General features: G+C 37.0%; 1 protein-coding gene across 1 annotated transcript in view; it reads left to right on the forward strand.

Annotated features, from left to right (window-relative positions):
* Positions 1–22500, forward strand: part of LOC115212910 — a 90985-nt gene that overhangs the window by 51665 nt on the left and 16820 nt on the right. Inside the window, exons 22-23 of the mRNA XM_036503478.1 lie at positions 2257–2391; positions 5542–5644. Of these exons, the coding sequence (XP_036359371.1) occupies positions 2257–2391; positions 5542–5644 (238 nt within the window). The remainder of the gene's footprint in view (positions 1–2256; positions 2392–5541; positions 5645–22500) is intronic.

Below are 22500 nucleotides of genomic sequence, written 5' to 3' on the forward strand. Positions count from 1 at the left end.
AAGTAGTGATGCAGTACGACTATTTCGAGCAACTCCATTTAATTGAACAATGGAATCATTACATCAATTTAAATGCAGTGCCATCTTCAGCTGCACAAATAAATAAATAGAATTTTAACCAGCAGGATACATTAATATAATTATTCTCAAATATTTTCACAGAGCAAGAAGATGGAAGAAATTCATGTCGTCGCTAATGTAGTCGCTTGAAACGGTCGTACTGCATCACTACTTGATATCCTGTTGCTTAGTTTGATTTTATTCACCTTATTTCGAGCTGTGCAGATAATACCTGACTGACTTAGTGCTTCAACATAAGTACCTAATTCAAATGAATCTCAGTTGTATATATATATATATATATATATATATGTGTGTGTTGTGTGTGTGTGTGTGTGTGTGTGTGTGTGTGTGTGTGTGTGTGTGTGTGTGTGTGTGTGTGTGCGTGTATGTGTGTATACATACATATGTGTATATATTATATATATATAATGTATATATATAATATATTATTTTAATATATATATATAATATATATATATATATATATAACATAAATATAAATATAAGAGAGTGGTCATATATTGCTCGACACTCTCTTATATTTATTTTGTAAAAATATTATAATATGTTATAAAATATTATAATAATCCAGGTTTCTCGTAGCACTAGGCCACTTGTTGAAGAAATATACTATTAAATTAGTATCTAAATTCTCTCACCCTTATTAATTAATATTTATACATACAATATTATATATATACATGAGTTGGACAAAATAATGGAAACACCCAGTATCATAGCATAATTTTGAAATATCTATAAAACCGCCAAAAGCTTGTTTATTTTTATGTTTTTGATTTACTATTAGTGTTGCTTAATATGTTTTGCTGAAATTTCTGTTTTATCATCAGAAAAAGGTAATTACAATTCATTAAAATGACAGATCTATCAGACTTTCAAAGAGGTCAAATTGCTGGTGCTTGTATGGCAGGTGCAAGCGTAACGAAAACAGCCGAAATGTTTGGTGTATCAAGAAGTACTGTCTCGAGAGTAATGACAGCCTTTGAGAAAGAGGGAAAAACTTCCATGTCGAAACAAAACTCCGGAAGAAAACCAAAACTTTCAGATAGGGACCGTCGGACTCTTACACGATATGTTAGAAAGAATCACAAAAGTACAGCTCCCAAAATTATTGAAGAGTTTAATGACCACCTCGAGAACCCAGTTTCGGCAAAAACCGTTCGCCGGATTTCATGGGAGGGCTGCAATCAGAAAACTACTACTTTCAAAACAAACGTTGCAAAGCGTTTAGAGTGGAATAAAAACCTACAGAATCTGTCCCTAGAACAGTGGAAGAATATTATTTTCTTGGACGAATCATACTTTACCTTATTTCCGACCACGGGCCGAGTATACGTGTGGTGACAGCCTAAAGAAGCATTTGACCTAGACTGTGTTCTTCCAATTGGTAAACATGGAGGAGGATCTGTAATGATCTGGTGGGTAGTGTTAAATTCGCTAGCCCAATGATTTTCCTTCATGGAAGAATTAATAGTCACGACTATTTAAACATTTTATTTGATCAAATTCATCCTATGGTTGCGGAACTATTTCCGGAGGGAAACGCAATCTTTCAGGATGACAATGCACCAATTCACAAAGGTAAAGTTGTTACTCAATAATATGAGAAACATTCTTGTGAAGTTGAACACCTTATCTAACCACCACAGTCCCCAGATATCAATATTATTGAACATTTATGGTGCATTTTAGAAAAACAAGTATGGAGTCGATATCCTCCACCATCATCACTACAAGAACTGGAGACTGTTTTAGCTGAAGAATGGATAAAAATTCCTTTAGAAACAATTCAAACTTTGTACGAGTCCATACTTCATTGAATTCAAGCTGTAATTACTGCCAAAGGCGGTTCTACCACATTTTGAAATAAATTCTTGGTGTTTCCATAGAAAAGTAACGTAATTTTATGCAGTTAAGTATATGTCCTGTATATTTTACCCGCATATATATATCTGTGTGTGCGTGTATGAGCGTGTGTAATATAAGAGTATATATGTGTGTGATATATATATATATATAGTATGTATATATATATATATATATATATATATATATATATATATATAATATATATATATATATATTATATATATATATATATATATATATGCATGCATGTATGTATGTAGGAGGAGTGACATCGTAATTACTCTCATTTGTCACTTTTTACAGGTATACTTACTGGGTCAATGTTGATTCACTCGCCAAAACTAACGCCATGTGATCTAGGAGATCTACTTTTATACTATCTCAGTCATCTTCCCTCACCTCTACTGACACAACCAGACATGTTTAACTGCCTCCTTTGTAAGTATATCTATTGTTTTGTAGTTATGTATGCTGATATACATGTATATATATATATTTATATATATATAATATATAGAGATATAAAGAAATAATAAAAATGGGACACGATTCATTAATTTCAAGTTCAAGTTCTTAATCTTATCTCACATTATAAAGAAATGATTATCTCCCTTACTATCGTTGCAATCACTAGGGTAACCACACAGACACAACACAACACAACACATATTTGCATACACACACGCACACATATACTAGTCCCACTCCCGAACTATACGGCCGTTATATTTACGACTGTATCGGTGTGACCTCACTCTCCCGTGAACATCTAGACTCCTTCCCCTCTTTTGTCAAATTTTTCCATCCTGCACTCCTCTTCTGCACTATCTCTGCCACCTCTGTCTCCTTTCTTGACATTTCGGTCAACATTCATCACTCCACTCTCACCACCTCCATCCACTACAAACACACAGACTCACACTCATACCTCTATTTCTCCTCCTCTCACCCTAAACACACCAAGATTTTCTTCCCCTATACCTAATTCCTCCGTCTACGCAGGCTCTGCACTGACGACCATGACTTTAAGACTCAGTCTCAACTCATGGCTCGCCACTTCATCCTACGCAGATATACCTTCACCACTATCCACACCGCCCTTGCCAGAGCACTTCCGTGGACCGTGCATCTGCTGTCTCCCTCCGCACCCGCCCCGCCCCGCCGCCTCCCGTCTCCTGTTTCCCGTTTCCCTTCACGTACCACCCCACCATCCTACCTCTCCAACGCACCATTCTCCGAACCTTCCGGTGACTCCAGTCCGACTCCTCCTCTTCGCACATCTTCCCTAACCGACCCCTCCTCTCCTTTAAATGAGCCCACAACCTACAAGACCTCTTGGTCCACAGCTTCTTCCCTAACCCAATCTCCCAACCCGGCTCGTTACCCTACTCCTGCCACACTACCGCACTTGCCCTTACCTCTCCAATTTCACCCTCCTCACCGTCACCCATCATCGACCCTATCATATCACCGACTCGTTCACCTGCACTTCTACCAATGTCATCTACTGCATCTCCTGCTCTCTCTGCCCTTCTCTATACATCGGCAAATGGGACGCCGCTTGGCAGACCGGTTCGCAGGAACACCTCCGGGACATCCGACTCAGCAATGACACCCCGGTCTCGCGCCATTTCCGCTCTACCGGTCACTCTTTGCAACACCTGTCTGTGTTCGGATTTTCCTTGCACAGAGGCCAGTTTGCGCCGTGAACAGGAATTAATCTTCTCTCTTTGCTCCATTGCGCCACGTGGACTCAACTCTCCTCCCCTCTCCTCTCTCCCTCTAACACCTACTTCCTCCTACCACCTCTCTTCTCTTTCTCCGACTCCTACTTCTCTTCCCTCCTACTCTCCTCTCTTTCATTCCTACCCTCCTTCTCCCTTCCCCTACTCCCTTTATCGAAAACCCTCCCTCGTAACCCCATCCCCACACAATCCAACCCACCTTCCCTATCCATCCCATTCCACGCCCACCCATTCCTACATACTCCACCTCTACCTCCACCCTCAGCCTACTTACATACCTCACCTCTACCCCCCACCTTCAGCCCAACCCACAACCTTGCTTACCCCACTCTCGCTTCCCCACATCCTACACAATCACACCACCTCACCACTACACCATACACCACCATACCACACAACACCACAACACATCACACCACCACGCACACACTAGCACTGACCACTTCCCAGCCCCACATCCACACACCTACACATACGCACACGCACACGCACACGTGAAGGTCACCAGCCCTCTTCCACACGCACATACATGCTCTCTTATACATACGCACGGGCACCTTCGTTTTAGATGACCACTACTTTATTATCTCCCCTTCTTCCTAGCTCTTTTGTGTGACCCCTTAACCCGGCATTCGGCATGATAGATCGCTAGCCACTACACATCCTTTCTTTTCTTTCCTTGTTTCTTTTTGTGTTCCTTTCTGTGGAAGAGCGTAGACTCAAAACGTTAAAGACTTTTTCACGTCCCGAGCGTTAAACTAATACACCTCTTTGTTGTTTGCACACACCACCTGTCTTCGTCTTTTTTTTGTGAATTCTCCCTATATATATATATATATATATATATATATATATATATATATATATATATATATATATATATATAATATATAGATAGATGATAGATAGATAGATAGATAGATAGATGATAAGAGATAGATAGATAGAGAGAGAGAGAGAGAGAGAGAGAGAAGAGAGAGAGAAAGAGAGAAACAGACACAGATAGATAGATAGATAGATAGATAGATAGATAGATAGATAGATAGATAGATAGATAGATAGATAGATGTAATATATTCATGTATGTTATTTATGTATTTGTTTATACATGTATATCTAAATCGATATGTAAACATATATTTATTTGTGAATATATGTATTAATTTGTATGTATACGTCTATGATGAAGGCGCATGGGTCAGTGGTTTGAGCATCGGGCTCAAAATCAATAGGTAGTGATTTCGAATCCCGGAACGTGCTGTGTATTGTGTTCTTGAGCAAGACACTATATTTCACATTGCTCCAGTTCATTCAGCTGTAGAAATGAGTTGCGACGTCACAGGTGCCAAGCTGTATCGGCCTTTGCATTTCCCTGGGGCAATATCGGTGGTGTAGTGAGCAGGGACTGGTATACATGGGCAACTGCCGGTCTTCCACAAATAACCTTGACCGGACTTGTGCCTCGGAGGGGAACGTCCTAGGTACAATCCCATGGCTATTCATGACTGAACGAGATTCTTTATGCTTTATATATATATATATATATATATATATTATATATATATATATGTGTGTGTGTGTGGTGTGTGTGTGTGTGTGTGTGTGTGTCTCTCTCTCTCTCTCTCTCTCTCTCTGTGAACACGTGCAGCTTCCACACTGTTTCTGCCGACAAAATTTCAGTCTCGGAGTAGGTTCATTTGCTCGACCGTTCATCGCACAGTAGTATGGAGCAAAGAACTAGATGGCGCTGAAGAAAAATTTATATCCACATAAACACTCCAGATTTTTATCTAAACAAATATTACCTACCTTGCTTGATATATTTATCTTTTCGGTGCTCCAGATGAACCGGAATCCACAAAGTGTACTTCGGCCATCAGACTATTTAACACAATCCAGAAGCCAGAACGAGACCTTCTGTATCACTTGATTCAACATTTAGCAACGTGAGTATTCTCTTTTTCTCTCTGTCTTTCGCACAAACATGCAATACGAGGTCTGATCAATAAGTATCCGGACTGTTGCCATAGTGACAAAGCTAAATCAGGCACAGTAACGCCGCTCGGCAAAAACTGACCTTGAACTTTGTTGAGCAGGCGCACTAAGTTTTAACATTCTAGCCCACTTCTGCTATTTACAGCAGTGATTTGAAGGAAGGTGTGTAGCGTGTGATCGTCGCATTGACCATGACAGAGAAAGTTGTCATAGCGATATCTGCTCGGCAAAGTTGCAGAAAGTATATGGAGAGAAGTGTATGAGTCACATACAAATGTACAAGTGGTTCAAACGTTTCCAAGATGGCCGCAAAAATGTTGATATTGACGACGTTCTGGGAGACCCGCAACCAGCAGATCTAAGAAAGACATTGCAGATGTGTATGCAGCTGTGAGGGAAAATCGTTGAGTCACCATCCGTGAGTTATCAGAGGATGTACAGATTAGTTACGGTTCAGTTCAGTCCATTATCAATGAAGATTTGGGTATGAGACACGTGTCTGTCAAGTTTCTGCAAAAACCGCTTTCACCTGCCCAAAAAGACACTCAGGTTTTAGTTGCACAAGATCTCCTTGATTGTGTTCAGAATGATGAAAACTTTTTGAAAACTTTGCATAGGCCTCTGAACAGGTATCGCCAAGCTTTTGGCAAAAATTGATGCAGATTCTCTGCTCAACTTTCTCTTTCATGGGCAATACGACGATCACACACTACACACCTTCCTTCCAAACACTGCTGTAAACAGCGAAAGTGAGATAGAGCGTTGAAACATAGTGTACATGCACAGCAGAGTTCAAGGTCAATCTGTGCCAAGCGGCTTCCATCTGCGTGCTTTAGCATTATTACTAAGGCAGCAGCGCAGATACCTATTGATCATACCACTTATATCTCCCTCTATACTCATCCGTTATCTCCATCTCTCACCACTCTATTCAATACACAAATACTCGTTTACTATTTTACTGGTTTTTGAGCGATGGACTGCAGCCATGTTGGGTACCACCTTCAAAGGTTACTTAATCGATTTTTTTTGACCCAAGCACTTATATTTTGTAGAATTTCTTTTACCGATCATTTTGTTTTCATACGGAACCACTATGTTAAACATAATCGTAAAGGGTCAAGTACCATTTACAACCAGCAACTGAACATCCACACAAACACACAAACACACACACACACACAAACAAACAAACATACACAAAACACACACATTCATGCATATACACATAAATTTATCAATCCACCCATCCACATCCATATGCATACATACATATGTATACATACATACACACATACAGCACGCATGTGTCAACAAATAGCGGCCCTCAAATTCCACGCACAAGGCAAATGCAATAACACCAGAAATCATACACCCAAACTACAGTGCAACACTATCCATCCGAATCCTGACTATCTGCGCCCAAATATGTCAGCAATTGTGCATATATATATATATGTGTGTGTGTGTGTGTGTGCGTGTGTGTGTGTGCAACGTTTGCTTAAAGGGATATATAATCCTGGCGGTTACCGTGTTTCCTCTTAATTCGGTCTTAGAATCCGGCTAACTACAAAGGTCCTTTTGTGATACTCCAGTTAAACAATAAGTTGCAAGGCTCGAGTAACTATTCTCGCGAGGTAAATCCGAGTGTCCTGTTAAGGACTGCATAATTACGTAGAGTAAGTAATAGCGTTAATAATGATAAGGAGAACGGAGATTTTTCGCATCCATTATTTTTATTTAACAGAATCTGTAAATAGGTGTGTATAAAATTATGGATGTAAAAAATCTGTCACACACACACACACACACATACACGCACGCACACACACACACACACACACACCACACACACACACACACACACACACACACATATATATATATATATATATGTAACCATATATCATTGTGAGGTAGGCCGGTTTATGAGGTTACTCTGGGTTTCTCGCTCATAAGGACTTTAGCCTTACGGCGTATCTTCAGACTCCAAACACTGCTGGCCTGAGACTTCTTTAAAATATGGAGGGAGAAAAACCTCATGTTAAAGCGTAAAACACTAGATGATTATATGTTCCTTTGCCCTTGTCCATCGATCTTCGGCCGCGCTGCCATAATGCGGTTACCAAAGTACCACGAAGGTAAACGATTGTCTCCCTTCGGCCTTGGCTATTGGTTTCCGGCTGCTGTGCTGCCAAGCGGATTCCAAAAGGTCAGCAGGAATTTTCTAAAATGCGGGCATGTTCCGAAAATCTCTGTCCTGGAGTTCAGGATGTCCCCTGGCACGAGCGAGTCTTTAAAGATTCTTATGCACTCGGCCTACCCCACTATAATATTAACTGCTTTACATCTTATAGTGTTATATGTATACATACAATCAAAGGTACAAAGACGACGTACTCCGAGGGAATTCAAAGAGTAGCATAAACCAAGAGGGTAATCCGTTTTACGAAAATCCAAGAGTTAGATACTCCCAAATCATCGTTGGAAATACGCGTGAACATGCAATGATAGGCAAATTGAAAATTAATAATCAAAAATAATAAATAACAAACCAACAAAAGTCAAAAGGACGTGCACATAGAATGTATTAGCCTGTGACGCTCAGTATAAGATGGGAAAGGGAGTAGGTGTGTAACGTTTCGAATATGACCCTTCGTCAGAAAGAGGGGAAAGGAAAGGTCCGGAGAAGGAAAAAAATGTCCAAGAACGAGGGTGGTTATATGGTTGAAATGACCGGAAGTGGAGAGAGATAGTGAAAGTGGTTTTTAAGATAGATGGTGGAAATGGCCAGCGTGCGCGTAGGCGTGTATCTGTGTGTGTGTGTGTGATAGTATCTGTGTATGTGTTTGTGCTTATGTGAGTGATGTATGCGTAAAGGAGTGGTTTCGAACTGGTTGTCAGCCGCCGTTCGCTTTAGTGGTGAGAGGCGAGGTGACGAGTGTGTGCGTGAGTGTTGCTGTGTATACGTATGTATTTCTATGTGTACGCATGAGGGTGTGAGAGTGTGCGTGTAAGAGGTCAGGTGACAAGTGTGTGTGTGTGTGTATGTGTGTGTGTGTGCGTTGGTGTTGCAGGGCGTGTGAGCGCGTGTATGAATGTGCGTATGAGTGTATGCGAGAGTGTGTGTATGAGTGTGAATATGTATGTGTGTATGTATGTGTGCGTGTGTTTGTATGTGTATATTTGTGTCTGTCTGTATATATATATATGCGTGCGTGTGTGTGCGTGTGTAAATGGATTTTTTTTACATGTCAGGATGTAAAAACGTGTGTGTATGTAAGTGTATGTGTGTGTGTGGTGTGGTAGGTATTCATGTATGGGGGTAAGGTATTTATGTGGTCATGTAGAAGTGTGTGGAAGATGAATTAAATTTTTTTTTTTTTTTGAAAAAGGTGTAAGATGTTACTGAAAGAAGTGACGGCGTCGTGTTTATTCCAAACGGAGTTAGGGTTTGGAAAGAGATGTAGCCCTGTTCAAGGCGAAGTCTTGATGTAAGGCCAAGCTGAAGATAGTGAGCTATCATGTGGAGCAAAAATGACCGGCAACAGCAATCCTTTTCTACAGACTGGTGTCTCATAGGTGTTCGGTAGATCGGTCGGCATATAGACAGTTACAAAAGATACATTGAATGCAATATTCTAGATTAGTCGTGGTGCAGAAGGAGACTCGGATGTGGAGGGTGAGCTCATTTGTTCCAGTGAGTGGTGATGCCAGGGATGAACGAACAGGGCTCTGGAGCAAGGGAAGGATCGGATCCAGGATGGTTGCGAGTAAGATATATATATATATATATATATAACTTATAAAATAAGGGCAAAAGAAAAATTCTAATGACAAATATGCCGAAAAAAGACAAAATTGTCAATAACCAGTATAATTAATGCGTCTCGAAACAAGCCGATAGAAGTTTCTAAAAAATCCGTTATTACCGTATTGGTCCCAATTTCAGAGTTAATTCATAAGAATTTTCTCCTCGTCAGCGATAAATACGTAAGACATAAATGAAATACTTACTCATACCCATGGAAAAAACAAGCACTAAGTCCTGAGCAGACCTAAGTACCCCGCACCAGATTAAGCACATAAATACGAAACAAGGTGGAAAAAATAGTACTCGAATACCAGAGATAGAGTAATATGCTTTATTGAAAAGCAGCAAAAATATCACAAAAACTGTTACTCAGAGTTTCACGTTCACGTTCGTCGGATAGTTTTATTTAAAATGGTCATTTTAAACAAAACTGTCCGACGAACGGGCACGTGAAACTCTGAGTAACAGTTATTGTGATATTTTTGCTGCTTTTTAATAAAGTATATATGTATGTATGTATATGAAGAAGGTTGAAAAGAAACCTTGATATGCATACGGAAAATAAGACAAGGTAGAAAATGCTAACATTTTAGCACCGCTTTCGGTCTTTGCGACTTTTTCAAATTAGCATGAAAAACAATTAAATTGTGGAAAATTTGAATGAAATGTTCTTTTAAAATATATCCTTAGTTTTCAAATGCAAGGGAAATTTTCCTTTTTTCTGTCTGTCAATCTCTCTTTTTTACTCTTGTGAGGGCTTGGTAGCAGGTCGTAGGTAGTAGCAGTCCTAAAAGAATATTTGATATGAGTTCTTGGTCTTGATTGTTTAAGCAGCAGTAGTAGCTGAGGAAGGAGGCGGTGACGGTGAAGAAGAAGAAGAAGAGGAAGAAGAGGAAGAAGAAGGAGAAGAAGAAGAGGAAGAAGAAGAAGAAGGTGTAGTAAGAAAAGAAGAGAAAGAATAATAAAAATGCGGGAGTGGTATGACAGTAGTAGGATGTTGGTGGAATCCTCTTAAATGGTCAAGTGACCTAAAAGTGACCTGTTGTAGTCATAACAAAATATTATTTTAGGAATACTATTACCTACTACCTGCTACCCAGCCCCCACAAGAGTAAAAAAGAGCGAGAGACAGACAGAAAAAAAGGAAAGTGTCACTTGCATTTGAAAACTATGTAAATATTAAAAAAAAAACATTTCATTTAATTTTCCCACAATTTAATTGTTTTTCATGCTTTACGCTAAGTTGAAAAAGTCACAAAGACCGAAACCGGTGCTAAAATGTTTTTCATGATAAAATGATTTTAGCATTTTCTACCTTGTCTTTTCTTTATATCTATATATATAAAGTATTAATAATATATATATATACATACATACACGTGCATGCATATATATATATATATATATAAGACTCTGCCGGTTACGACGACGAGGGTCCCAGCTGATACGATCAACGGAACAGCTTGCTCGTGAAATTAACGTGCAAATGGCTGAGCATTCCACAGACACGTGTACCCTTAACGTAGTTCTCGGGGATAATCAGCGTGACACAGAAGTGACAAGGCTGACCCTTTGAAATAACAAGTACAACTCATTTTTGCCAGCTTAGTGGACTGGAGCAACGTGAAATAAAGTGTCTTGCTCAAGGACACAACGCGTCGCCGGGAATCGAACTCACAACCTTACGATCATGAGCCGAATGCCCTAACCACTAAGCCACGCGCCCTCACATATATATATATATATTATATGTATCTATGTATGTAGGTATGTATGTATGTGTGTGTACAAATATTCAGCAGAAGCAAGAATGATTCAATGGCCGAGGGTTCCGTGCACAAACAAACAAACAAATATGACTGTAAACAATACCTCCGTCTTCGCTAAGACGGAGGTATATAATAATAAACCGAATAAGGAACGTAACATGGTTTACCACATCTTATGCAAAATACGTTAAGACAAAAATATACTTAAAGTTTTCTTTAATATATTAGATAGGCACTTGCCTCAAAACTCTAAATAATACAGTATTTTTAATATATACATTGTTAAATTCTCTTTCTTTTTAACACCTAATGTTGCTATATAATGTTAGTATAGAATACTAAATGAATAAGTATAACAAGAACAACACAAACAAAAAAACACAAAATCTCAAATTTACCCTACTAATTTCGTTGGCCCTAAAATGGATGAGATTCATATTATTATTATTATTATTATTATTATTATTATCATTATTATTATTATTATTATTATTATTATTATTATTATTATTATTATTATGGATGGGATTCTTATTATTATTACCTACTGGGCAGACAGCGAACAGGCAAAATCGTTAGCAAGCCGGGCAAAATGCTTAGCGGTATTTCGTCTGCCGTTACGTTCTGAGTTCAAATTCCGCCGAGGTCGACTTTGCATTTCATCCATTCGGGGTCGATAAATTAAGTACCAGTTACGCACTGGGGTCGATATAATCGACTTAATCCGTTTGTCTGCCCTTGTGTGTCCCCTCTGTGTTTGGCTTCTTGTGGGTAGTAAAGAAATAGGTATTTCGTCTGTCCTTACATTCTGAGTTCAAATTCCGCCGAGGTCGACTTTGCCTTTCATCCTTTCGGGGTCGATAAATTAAGTACCAGTTGAGTAATGGAGGGGGGAGACAATGTAATGGAATTACCCCTTCCACAGAAGTTGCTGGCCTTGTGCCATAATTTGAAACCGATATATGCAAATATACACAATAAACATGTTACCTATATATATAAATATATATGTACTTTATATATATATGGAAATTTAGTTGATCTTTTCCTCTTAGACATGAGCAATACGTTATTTATACTTTTCCTTTTATTTCATAAATAACATAAAAATATTAGTCCTTCCCGTCTTAAATGCGATAAGAATGTTTTTATAAGAATTTAAGTCTTTATACTGCCAACCAACTTATGTTGATATGTTATATATATATTCCTCTAAAGATCTGGTGTTTAAGTAACGATTATCGCATAATGTATAAGTATCCGCCAGCAAAACACGTTTAAGGTTATATAGTTCTTGATGTAATAAAAATATTTAAACACATCTTTTTAATTCTCTTTTCGGATATACACACTAAAGATTATTATTCAATTTGGATATACAAGCATTCACGTGGAGTTATAAACATTGATTGATAGTTATGCTATCTCGATCGAAATAACGCAATTTAATGAGATATATAATTGAAAAAAGGCAAACAAACAAACTGAACGGCCTTATTAGATTTTCGGACCTTATTGGCTTCTCGTCAGATGTGGTTTCATCATTTGACCAATCCAAAAGAAATAAACAACCAATCGGTTTATATACTCAAACAAATTTTGTAGCTTCAAAAAACTGGAGCTACTAATTTGCATAGCATAAGTATTTATCCCTTTATTTAATATCAGCTACATGCCAACGGGGAAATCATAGTATCAACTACAAAACGGATGTCGTTCTGCACCGCTGGGTACATTGCACCTCCTCGCATTATTGTAGCTTCCGTATGATGCCATCTTCGCTCACACACACACACACATGCAAATATATATATATATATATATTATATATATATATATATATTATATATTATATATATATATATATATACGGGTGTGTGTGATTGTGTATAGAAGAATATATTAATAAAAGGAATTCCAGCCTTGTCTGATTTTCACGTTTTATTTACAATCTAATCATGATGTAATATAAGATAGTATAATATAATAGAATAAAATAAAATAGTAGAATGTTAAATGTTCATTCTGATTGAACTAGTACTTTCATGTATTAAATTATGCAATCTTCAGGTTCATGTAGTAGTGGTGACAGTTATGCTTCGCAATTTTTGACTGTAGCGAGTTGGTTAAATCTGTACCTTAAATACACCTGTGTGGGCTCCAGATTGCTAGGTTTTGCAAACTGCATTCTGACCAATCAGTGTGTAGCATCACTCAATTACTTAAGTTGACTGGTTGGTTTGGGCGTCACGCTTTGATGGACATGTCAAGAGTCCTGTATCTTAACCCTAGGCGAGGCAGCAATTGTGCTATTTTTAGATATGTTGTAAATAGCCTTTGTCAGAGATTTTTATATTTTTATATTTCAATTGTCATCATCATCATTGTCAGCACCTTAATTATTGTTGCTAGTGGTGATGGTGGTGGCAATAGAACTTTTAACCCTAAATAAGATAATTTTCCTGCTATCTTCACCTTGATCACCTTTAGTATTGTTGTTGTTGTTAGTGGTCATGGTCGTAGCAGTAGAAGTAGTACCTCTAAGTATTATTATTATTGCTTATTTAGCTTGGGTTCGAATTTATCAATAAAATTCTTTTCTCTGATTTTCCTCTTGATTTCACTTGGGCTGTGTAATTTGTAGAATGGAAATATTATATATATTTTCCGACCACATGTTGCCAGGTGGTTACTCAGAGGTATCTGACGGACCTCTGGGTCTCTAATCTGTTGTCGGTGTACACGTGAGCGTTCTGATAGTGCATTTCCCGTCTGACCTACATATATTTCTTCACAATTTGGGCATTTGATGCAGTAAATTAAATTTCTGCTTTTGCAGTTCATATTCGCGTTTGTGAATATTTTCCCGGTTTTTGTGTTTATATATTGGCCGGTATGTATGAATTGGCATGTGCCACATCGGCTATCATTGCATTTAGATACAGTGAATGTTTGGTCTTTGTTGCTAAGGTCAAATTTTGCCTTTGTTAGTAATTTTTTCAAGTTTTTAGGCTGTCTTTTACTAAGAACCATAGCTCGATCCGTGATTATATCTTTTAATTCATTACTTTGAGCAATGATTGGTAGGTTTGCTTTGGCAATGTTGAAGATATTCTGGTGACATGGGTTGTGTGTCACTATGAATGGTATGACTTGTTCTTGTTTTCCTCTTTCTTGGGTTGTCCTAAGTTATTGTATGGGTATTTTTATAGCCCGCTGTATGCCATTTTCTATAAGTAGAGATGGGTATTTTTGTTTGAGCAAAAATTCTCTTAGTTCTGTTAGGCGTTTCTTCCTGATATTTGCATCTTCTACAATGGTACAAATTCTTCTGGCTAGGCAGTATGGGATGTTGCGTTTTGTATGTGGTGGATGGCACGACTTAAAATTCAGGTATTGATGTGTGTCTGTGTGTTTATAGTATATATCTGTGGTGACGGTAGTGTCCTTTTTAATTACCATTATATCTAGGAATGGTAATTTGGTACTACTCATCTCCTTTGTAAATTGGAGAGATGGGTGTAGGTTGTTCAGGAGGATATTGAACTCTTCCAGAATATTTAGAGATTCTGTCCAGATTATGGAGCAGTCGTCAAGGTATCTCTTCCATGCCTTTTCAATATACTTTCTAAATCCAGTGCCTTAGTTTACCTCCACCTCTTGGTAGAATTGTTGTTCTAAGTATCCCATTACAGAGTTGGCGTAAACAGGAGCAAACCTCGTTCCCATCGCCTTGCCTCTAATTTGGATATAATTCTTTCCATTGAAGAAGAATGTGTTGTTTTCTAGAATAAGTTTGACTGTGTCTAATATAAATGGCACTGTGAATCTGCTGGGAGTCACTTCTCTGTTTTTCTAACCAGTATTTAATAAAGGCGATTAAATACTGGTTAGAAAAACATATTATATGGTTTCAATTTCAATTACTTTCAATATGTATTTATACACTTTTGTATATGTATGTATGTATGTATGTATGTATGTATGTATGTATGCATGTATGTATGTATGTATGTATGCATGCATGCATGTATGTATGCATGTATCGACATCTTTGTAAGTGACATCTTTTACCCTCACCGCCACCACAACGACGATGACGTCACATTTTTGTATATGAGTGTGTTCGCGTGTTCCTTACGTACGTTAGGCCAGTGACTGATAAGTATATGTGTGTGACGGTGTTTGTACCTATTAGTACACATACATGTTTGCAACGACTGACACACACATCTAAAGCACAGACAGACACACGCAAGAACAGAGATAGATTTGAGGTTTGCGTTAATGTATGTCTGTGTGTGTGTGTTAGTATATGAATGTAACTTTACCCCACACCCAACAGTAAAACTCACTGATATTGAAACTTATAACGATCAGGTTTCATTAGAAAATAAAAATAGTTTTACGCTTTCAATTTGAACCAGAATTACAATGTTGCTTTATATCTATCTACAAATAAACTATGGCTTTCTCTCAATAACTCTTTTCTGCAACTAAAATAACCTCGGCATCTACGTTGGGTTGCACAATTTGTGAGGTCATTTTCGGAAAATATTTCAATTTGCTTCTAATGTTTCACTTTCGTCCGATGATTCACGCATGCGTAGAATTCGACCCAGATAAACATTTATTAAATTGTACGCATAAATATTGTATTAAAATAAGCCACAACCAAAAAATTTGCATTAAAAGACATCCATTTCCCTATGTTATGAGGAAATACAATCGCTTTCTCGCGCGCGCACACAAAAATGTATGCATATGTATTTCTGTCTGAAGGTAAAGAATACGCACACCCGGTGTTTAGGGCTAGGGTTGCACCGAAAACGGGTGGAGTAGGTATTCTTTACCTCGGCCTATTTATATATGTGTATATGAATGATGTGTGTGTGTGAGGGAGAGAAATGGAGAGAGTGAGAGAGAGAGAGAGAGCGAGTGACGCTTACACACACATGCAAAAAATTCATACATCACAACACACACCTTCACTCACTCTCTCTCTTTTTCTCTCCCTCTCTTACACACACCTCCATTTGATATACACGTACATTTTTCCCCTTTCTCCTCTCTTTTACTTTCTCTTCTCACTTCAAAGCAAATGTCGCTTTTTCTCTTTACCCTCTCTTTCAATTTCTTCTCTCTTCAAAGCATATATAAATTTTTTAAATTTTACGGAAATTAACGAACAATTATATGATCCCATATATATCGAGTTGACAACTTTGTTTCTTCTAGCAAAAGAATGCCATAAAATAGCTTCCTTTGACACACACACACACGCATGCACACACTCTAGGTAAAACTTCTGTGCCAATTACGTTATTTTTCGCGGTGTGCATGCGCAAATTTAAAGCTCAAATGCAATTGAAATTATCTTTTTCTTTTGTGTAATTAGTGTTTGTGATGGGCGTATTTAATAACCTCATCTTCGATATAAATTTAAAAGGAAGTTTTCCCAGAAATCCTCCCCTTTACCTCTTCTTTTTAGCATGTCCAAGGTGACATTTCTTCTCCCTCACTTTATTTTTTAACCTAAACGTCTTCGGATTCCTATGTTTGGGATAGAGAGCGTTAATATTTCACCCACAAAATACATTCTCAATATTTTGATTTTGTCCCTCTCCACACCAAATTCATTTTTTTACTTTTTTCAAATATTTTTCTTCGCAATCCATGGAGTAAAAAACAGAGGGTATGAATCTTTAAGAATTTTACCCATCACCTCAACACTTTCAAAAAGCTACACACCCCCAATTTTTCACTGTAAGCTTTTGGGAAACCAGGGAAGTTTCTTCAAAAATAATGTTGTTTACCTGTTGTTTCTAGCAGGTCATGTTTTCTGGCGGTGGTCTGGTATCTTTTAAGATTGCTATTTCGGTAGAATTCTATGCATGTGGGAAACATCAGACAAAAGTGAAAAAGAGTAGGTGATGGGTGAGCGAAGTGGGGGAAGGGGCATTGAGTGTTTCTTTAAGAAAAATTAAACTATAAAAAATATATGTATTTCCCAGATTCATAATTTCTGTATTTTTCTACGTAAATAACAGTAAAAAAAAAAAAAATCGAAAAAGTTACAAATTATGAAATTGCGGTAAGGATGGGGGGAAAATTAAAATTCTGAAAACGTAATTTCTTGACAAAATCGTATTAACCCCATTTTATACGATGAAACAATACATAGTTTGTGATCCGTGCCTGTAGGTCAGAACATCCGGGCAACGCTGGGATGCATTGCTAGTGTATATGTATGTGTGTGTGTATATATATAATATATATATATATATATATATATATCACCGTGATAACCGTGACCGACCAGACTATCAGATGTTGCTACACATCGCTGGTCACAATGCGCTTCGCATTGTTTTTTAGCCTTCAAATGACGCCACCCCGCTGGCTAAGCGAGCAGGCCAATATATATATATATATATATATATGTATATATATACACACACATATATATATACGTATGTATATGTATATATATGCATATATATATATGCGTATATATGTATATGTATGTATAGATATATGTATATATGTGTATATATATGTAAATATACATATATATGTGTGTAGAAAGAAGACTGTCGTATACATGTGCGTATTTGTGTGTGTGTGTTTGTACCCCTGCCATTGCCTGACAACCGATGTTGTTGTTTTTACGTTCCTATAACCAAGCGGTTCGACAAAAGTCGCTGATAGAAAACGTACTATCTTACAAAGAATAAACCGTATGGTCGATTATTTCGACCAAGGGCGGTGCTCCAGCATGGCCGCAGTCACATGACTGAAACAAGTAAAACAATAAAAAAAACTATGCCATTTTAACTGTGCCATATATATATTTATAAATGCATATATACATATGCATATATTATAGTATATATATATGTATGTATGCATATATATGATATATATAATATATATGCATATATATATATATAATGCATATATATGCATATATATATGCATATATATATATATACACATATGTATATATATATATATATATATATATATAGGTGAAAGGGAGGATGTGTGGTAAGTAGCTTGCTTACCAACCACATGGTTACGGGTTCAGTCTCACTGCGTCGCACCATGGGTAAGTGTCTTCTACTATAACCTCGGGATGACCAAAGCCTTGTGAGTGGATTTGGTAGACGGAAACTGGAAGAAGCCTGTCGTGTGGTCGTGTGGATGTGTGTGTGTGCGTGACTGTGTGTGTGTGTGTGTGTGTGTGTGTGTGTGTGTTTGACTGTGTTTGTTCCCCAGCATCGGCTGATAACTGATGCTAGTGTATTTAAGTCCCCTATAACTTAGCAGTTCGGAAAAAAGATTCATTATGTACTAGGGTTTCATTAAGTACTAGGCTTACAAAGAATAAGTCCTGTGGTCGATTTGCTCGAGTGAAGTCGATGCTCCAGCATGGTCGTAGTCAAATGACTGAAACAAATAAAACGATAAAAAAACTATGCCATTTTAATCCCGAGCAAGGCCAGGTACCTCTGCTATATATATATACATTGGGTTGTTCGGAAAGTTCGTGCCGATTTATAGTAGCATACCTTTCGAACATGGTTGAGTCCATAAAATAGGATTTGACTACACCTCCATGTAAGAAGATTTATGTTCCTATCACCTGTGTTAATTCTGTAACCCTTTAAAATGGAAGATAAAAAAGTTTTCGGCACTTGATGCTTTTCTTTAACCGTAAAGGGGAAAATGCCTCACAAGCAACCAAAGAAATATGCTCAGTTTATGGTGATGTTTCTTTATCCGAAAGAACTGTACGGAAGTGGTTTGCAAGGCTCCGAGTTGAGATTGTAGCCTTATTGATAAAGAGCTGTCAGGCAGAGCATCTACTACAGATGATGACCAAATCAAGTCATTAATTGAGAATAATCCACATTGCGCAACCCGAGAATTGGCAGAAAGCCTCAACCTATCAAAATCCGTCGTTCATGAGCACCTGGTAAAGCTTGGGTACACAAATCGCTACGATGTTTGGGTACCACATGAGTTGAGTGAGAAGAGCCCTAAAAATGTCTTGCTTTGTGTCTGGTGGGATTGGAAAGGAATTCTGTACTATGAGCTTCTCCCAAGTAAGCAGACAAATAATTCTGAGAAATACTGCACACAACTGGACGAGTTAAAAGCAGCAATTCAAGAGAAACGTCCAGAATTGGCTAACAGGAAGGGTGTTGTTTTCCAACATGATAATACAAGACCGCATGTTTCTTTGGGAACCAGACAAAATTGCTGCTGCTCGGTTTGGATGAGTTACCCGACAGTCCATATTCACCAGATAGTGCTCCTTCGGATTTCCACTTATTCAGGTCACTGCAGAATAGTCTTAAAAATTTCAATTCCTTGGATGACGTAAAAAGATACCTTGTGAATTATTTGCCATGAAACCACCTCAATTCTGGGCAAAGGGTATTTTCAAGTTAAAGGAAAGATAGAGACGCATTGTACAACAAAATGGTTCATATTTGGCTTATTAAAAATGTAATGGCAAGTATTTATTGACCTTTTTTCTTTTCTTTCAAATTCGGCACGTTTTCGACGTTGTGTATTCAGTTAATTGACCTGCCCATTGAATCCTCTTGTAAATGCACGGCATTTCACAGGCACGTATACGCTTACTATAATTGTCAGGAAAAATCAGCTGAGTGCAGTGTATAACAAATCTGCCCTCTTGAAAGGCTTCTATACAGTTTGTATCTACCTAGTTTCAATCACAAGTTGTAGGTCGATCCACCCGAGGCAAAAAAGGCACTTGTTTATGATGCCATGCAGTAGAAAGGAACCCGAAATCTCGTAGTTGTGAAGCAAAGTCCGTAACCATTTGGCTACAAGCGAGTAAATGTATATGTATAGTTCATTTTTACTCACACACGCACAAATAAACAGGGTATGTGTATGCTTACATACAAAATTATTTTCCTCGTGTGTGAGTGTATATATACATATAAGTGTGTGTGTGTGTGTGTGTGTGTGTGTTCGCGCTCGTGTGTGTAGGTCATTATTCAGTTTTATTTCAAGATTTCTTTCCAATAGAAAAAGGGCCGGTTTCTAACCTAGATCCAAGGCTCCTTCATGGGAATTTCCAAAACACCAACAGGGTGTTTTTGTATGTATGTATGTATGTATGTATGTATGTATGTATGTATGTATGTATGTATGCATGTATGCATGTATGTATATATATATATATATATATATATATATATATATATATATATATATATATATATATTATATATATATATATATACATGAATGTTTAGTGTGTTTTAGTGCATTTAAATAGTCTGAAATAATTTAATCAAACAGCGTTGGCTGAAACCTATATATTTATTCTATTGTATTTTGGGATGATCAAAACGGGCACTTTTGATTCGTCAATAATTTACGTATCGAACACTCTTTCCAAATTATATCAGCTTAGTATGTCTTCCACGCATTTGTTATTGTTGTGTTGATGATGATGATGATGATGATGATGATGATGATGATGATGATGATGATGATGATGACGATGATGATGATGAGGAGGAGGAGGGGGATGATGATGTTGTTATTGTTGTGTTTGTCATCATTGTTTTTGTTGTTAAGATCTAAGTCAACCCATATCGAACAGACCTGTGATCAAAGGCATAGCAGCCGTGACAATCCCGTCTTTTTTTTTTTCTCTCTCATTTTTCCTAGTTTGTACCTGTTGGCCGCCAAGCAAATTCCGAAACCTGACGGCATGATAAAAGTTTTTGCTTCCGTTATCCTTATACCTCATTTGCCATCGTATAGCAGTGACGAATTCAAAAGCAAAACCGACACATGTGCTACAGCGCTCAGGTATTACGTACAACTGAGAATGCATGGTATAGACTTTGACGATGAAGAGCAGAATGAAGGCGGAGACAAAAAGAAAAACGATAAAAACGATAAAAACGATAAAAAAGATAAAAAAGATAAAAAAGATAAAAAAGATAAAAAAGATGGAAAACCTGGAAATGAAGACCAGAAATGTTCCGTATAATCCAAAAGCCATGAGTCATCCAACGATTCAGGAAAGGCACCGGGGCGAAGTGCGTCACGTTCTCGTGAATCAATGCCACCATCTACTAAAAAAGGCAGAAAAGAAAAAAAAAAAAAGAAAAAAAGACAATGTAAGTACTGTTTGGACGGACTAAGGAAGGCAAGTTAAATCATCGAAACTGAAGTGAACAATAAGTAAATGTTTATATAATTGGAGAACAGACAGACACGTACATAGGCATGCACAGACGCATATGTATATGTATACGTATATGTATATATATACATATATACATACAAATATATATATGTGTGTTTGTATATAAGAATATATATATATATATATATTATATATATAATATATATATATATATATATATATATATATATACTTATATATATGTAAATATATATATGTTTATATATTATATATATATATATATATATATATAATATATATATATATATCTATATATATATATATAATATATATGAATACATTAGTGCATGCATGGGTGAGATGTGTATAAATAAATCCACAACTAAAGCCAATAGAGGAGCTTTGATGATCCCCCCAGAACGGACAATATCCAGCGTTGTAAAGATTTAACATGGAGAATTGAAACATTCGACTGAAATGAAATTTTTTAACTTTCGAACAAACAGCACTTTCTATTGACAAGAATAACATTATTCTTAAAATACCTATTTCTTTAAAAAGAAATAAAAATCAATATATTTAGATAAGAAGTCTCTTCTTATTTATTTTTTATTGTTTGTTATATTTTTCGATTTTTCGGTGAAAATTTTCTTTCTCATCCTACTTTTATATGGTTATCTTGGTCTGCGTTATACGAGATTTACTTCTTATCGTCTTTGTCGATGTTGTTGTTCTTCTCGTAATTTTTGTTTAGATTATAAGTCAATATTGATCAAGTATAGGGTATATCTACAAGTTGGTGGTCCTGGTCACCACTTTGTTTCCGCATGACTTTCTGAACATCACATATGTTTTAATGAAATAGTGAAGAGATGCGTTTTTAGGAATGTAAATTACGTTTGTACTGATAAAAGTTGAACAAATTTTCAGCGACTTGAATCATTCGTTTCTCCCCGAATTCATTTTCTCATAACTCTCTTTTAAAATTATTATTTTTAAAATGACACGTTGGACAAA

This window comes from Octopus sinensis, linkage group LG6, assembly GCF_006345805.1.
Source record: "Octopus sinensis linkage group LG6, ASM634580v1, whole genome shotgun sequence".
NCBI classification, from domain to species: Eukaryota; Metazoa; Mollusca; class Cephalopoda; order Octopoda; family Octopodidae; genus Octopus; species Octopus sinensis.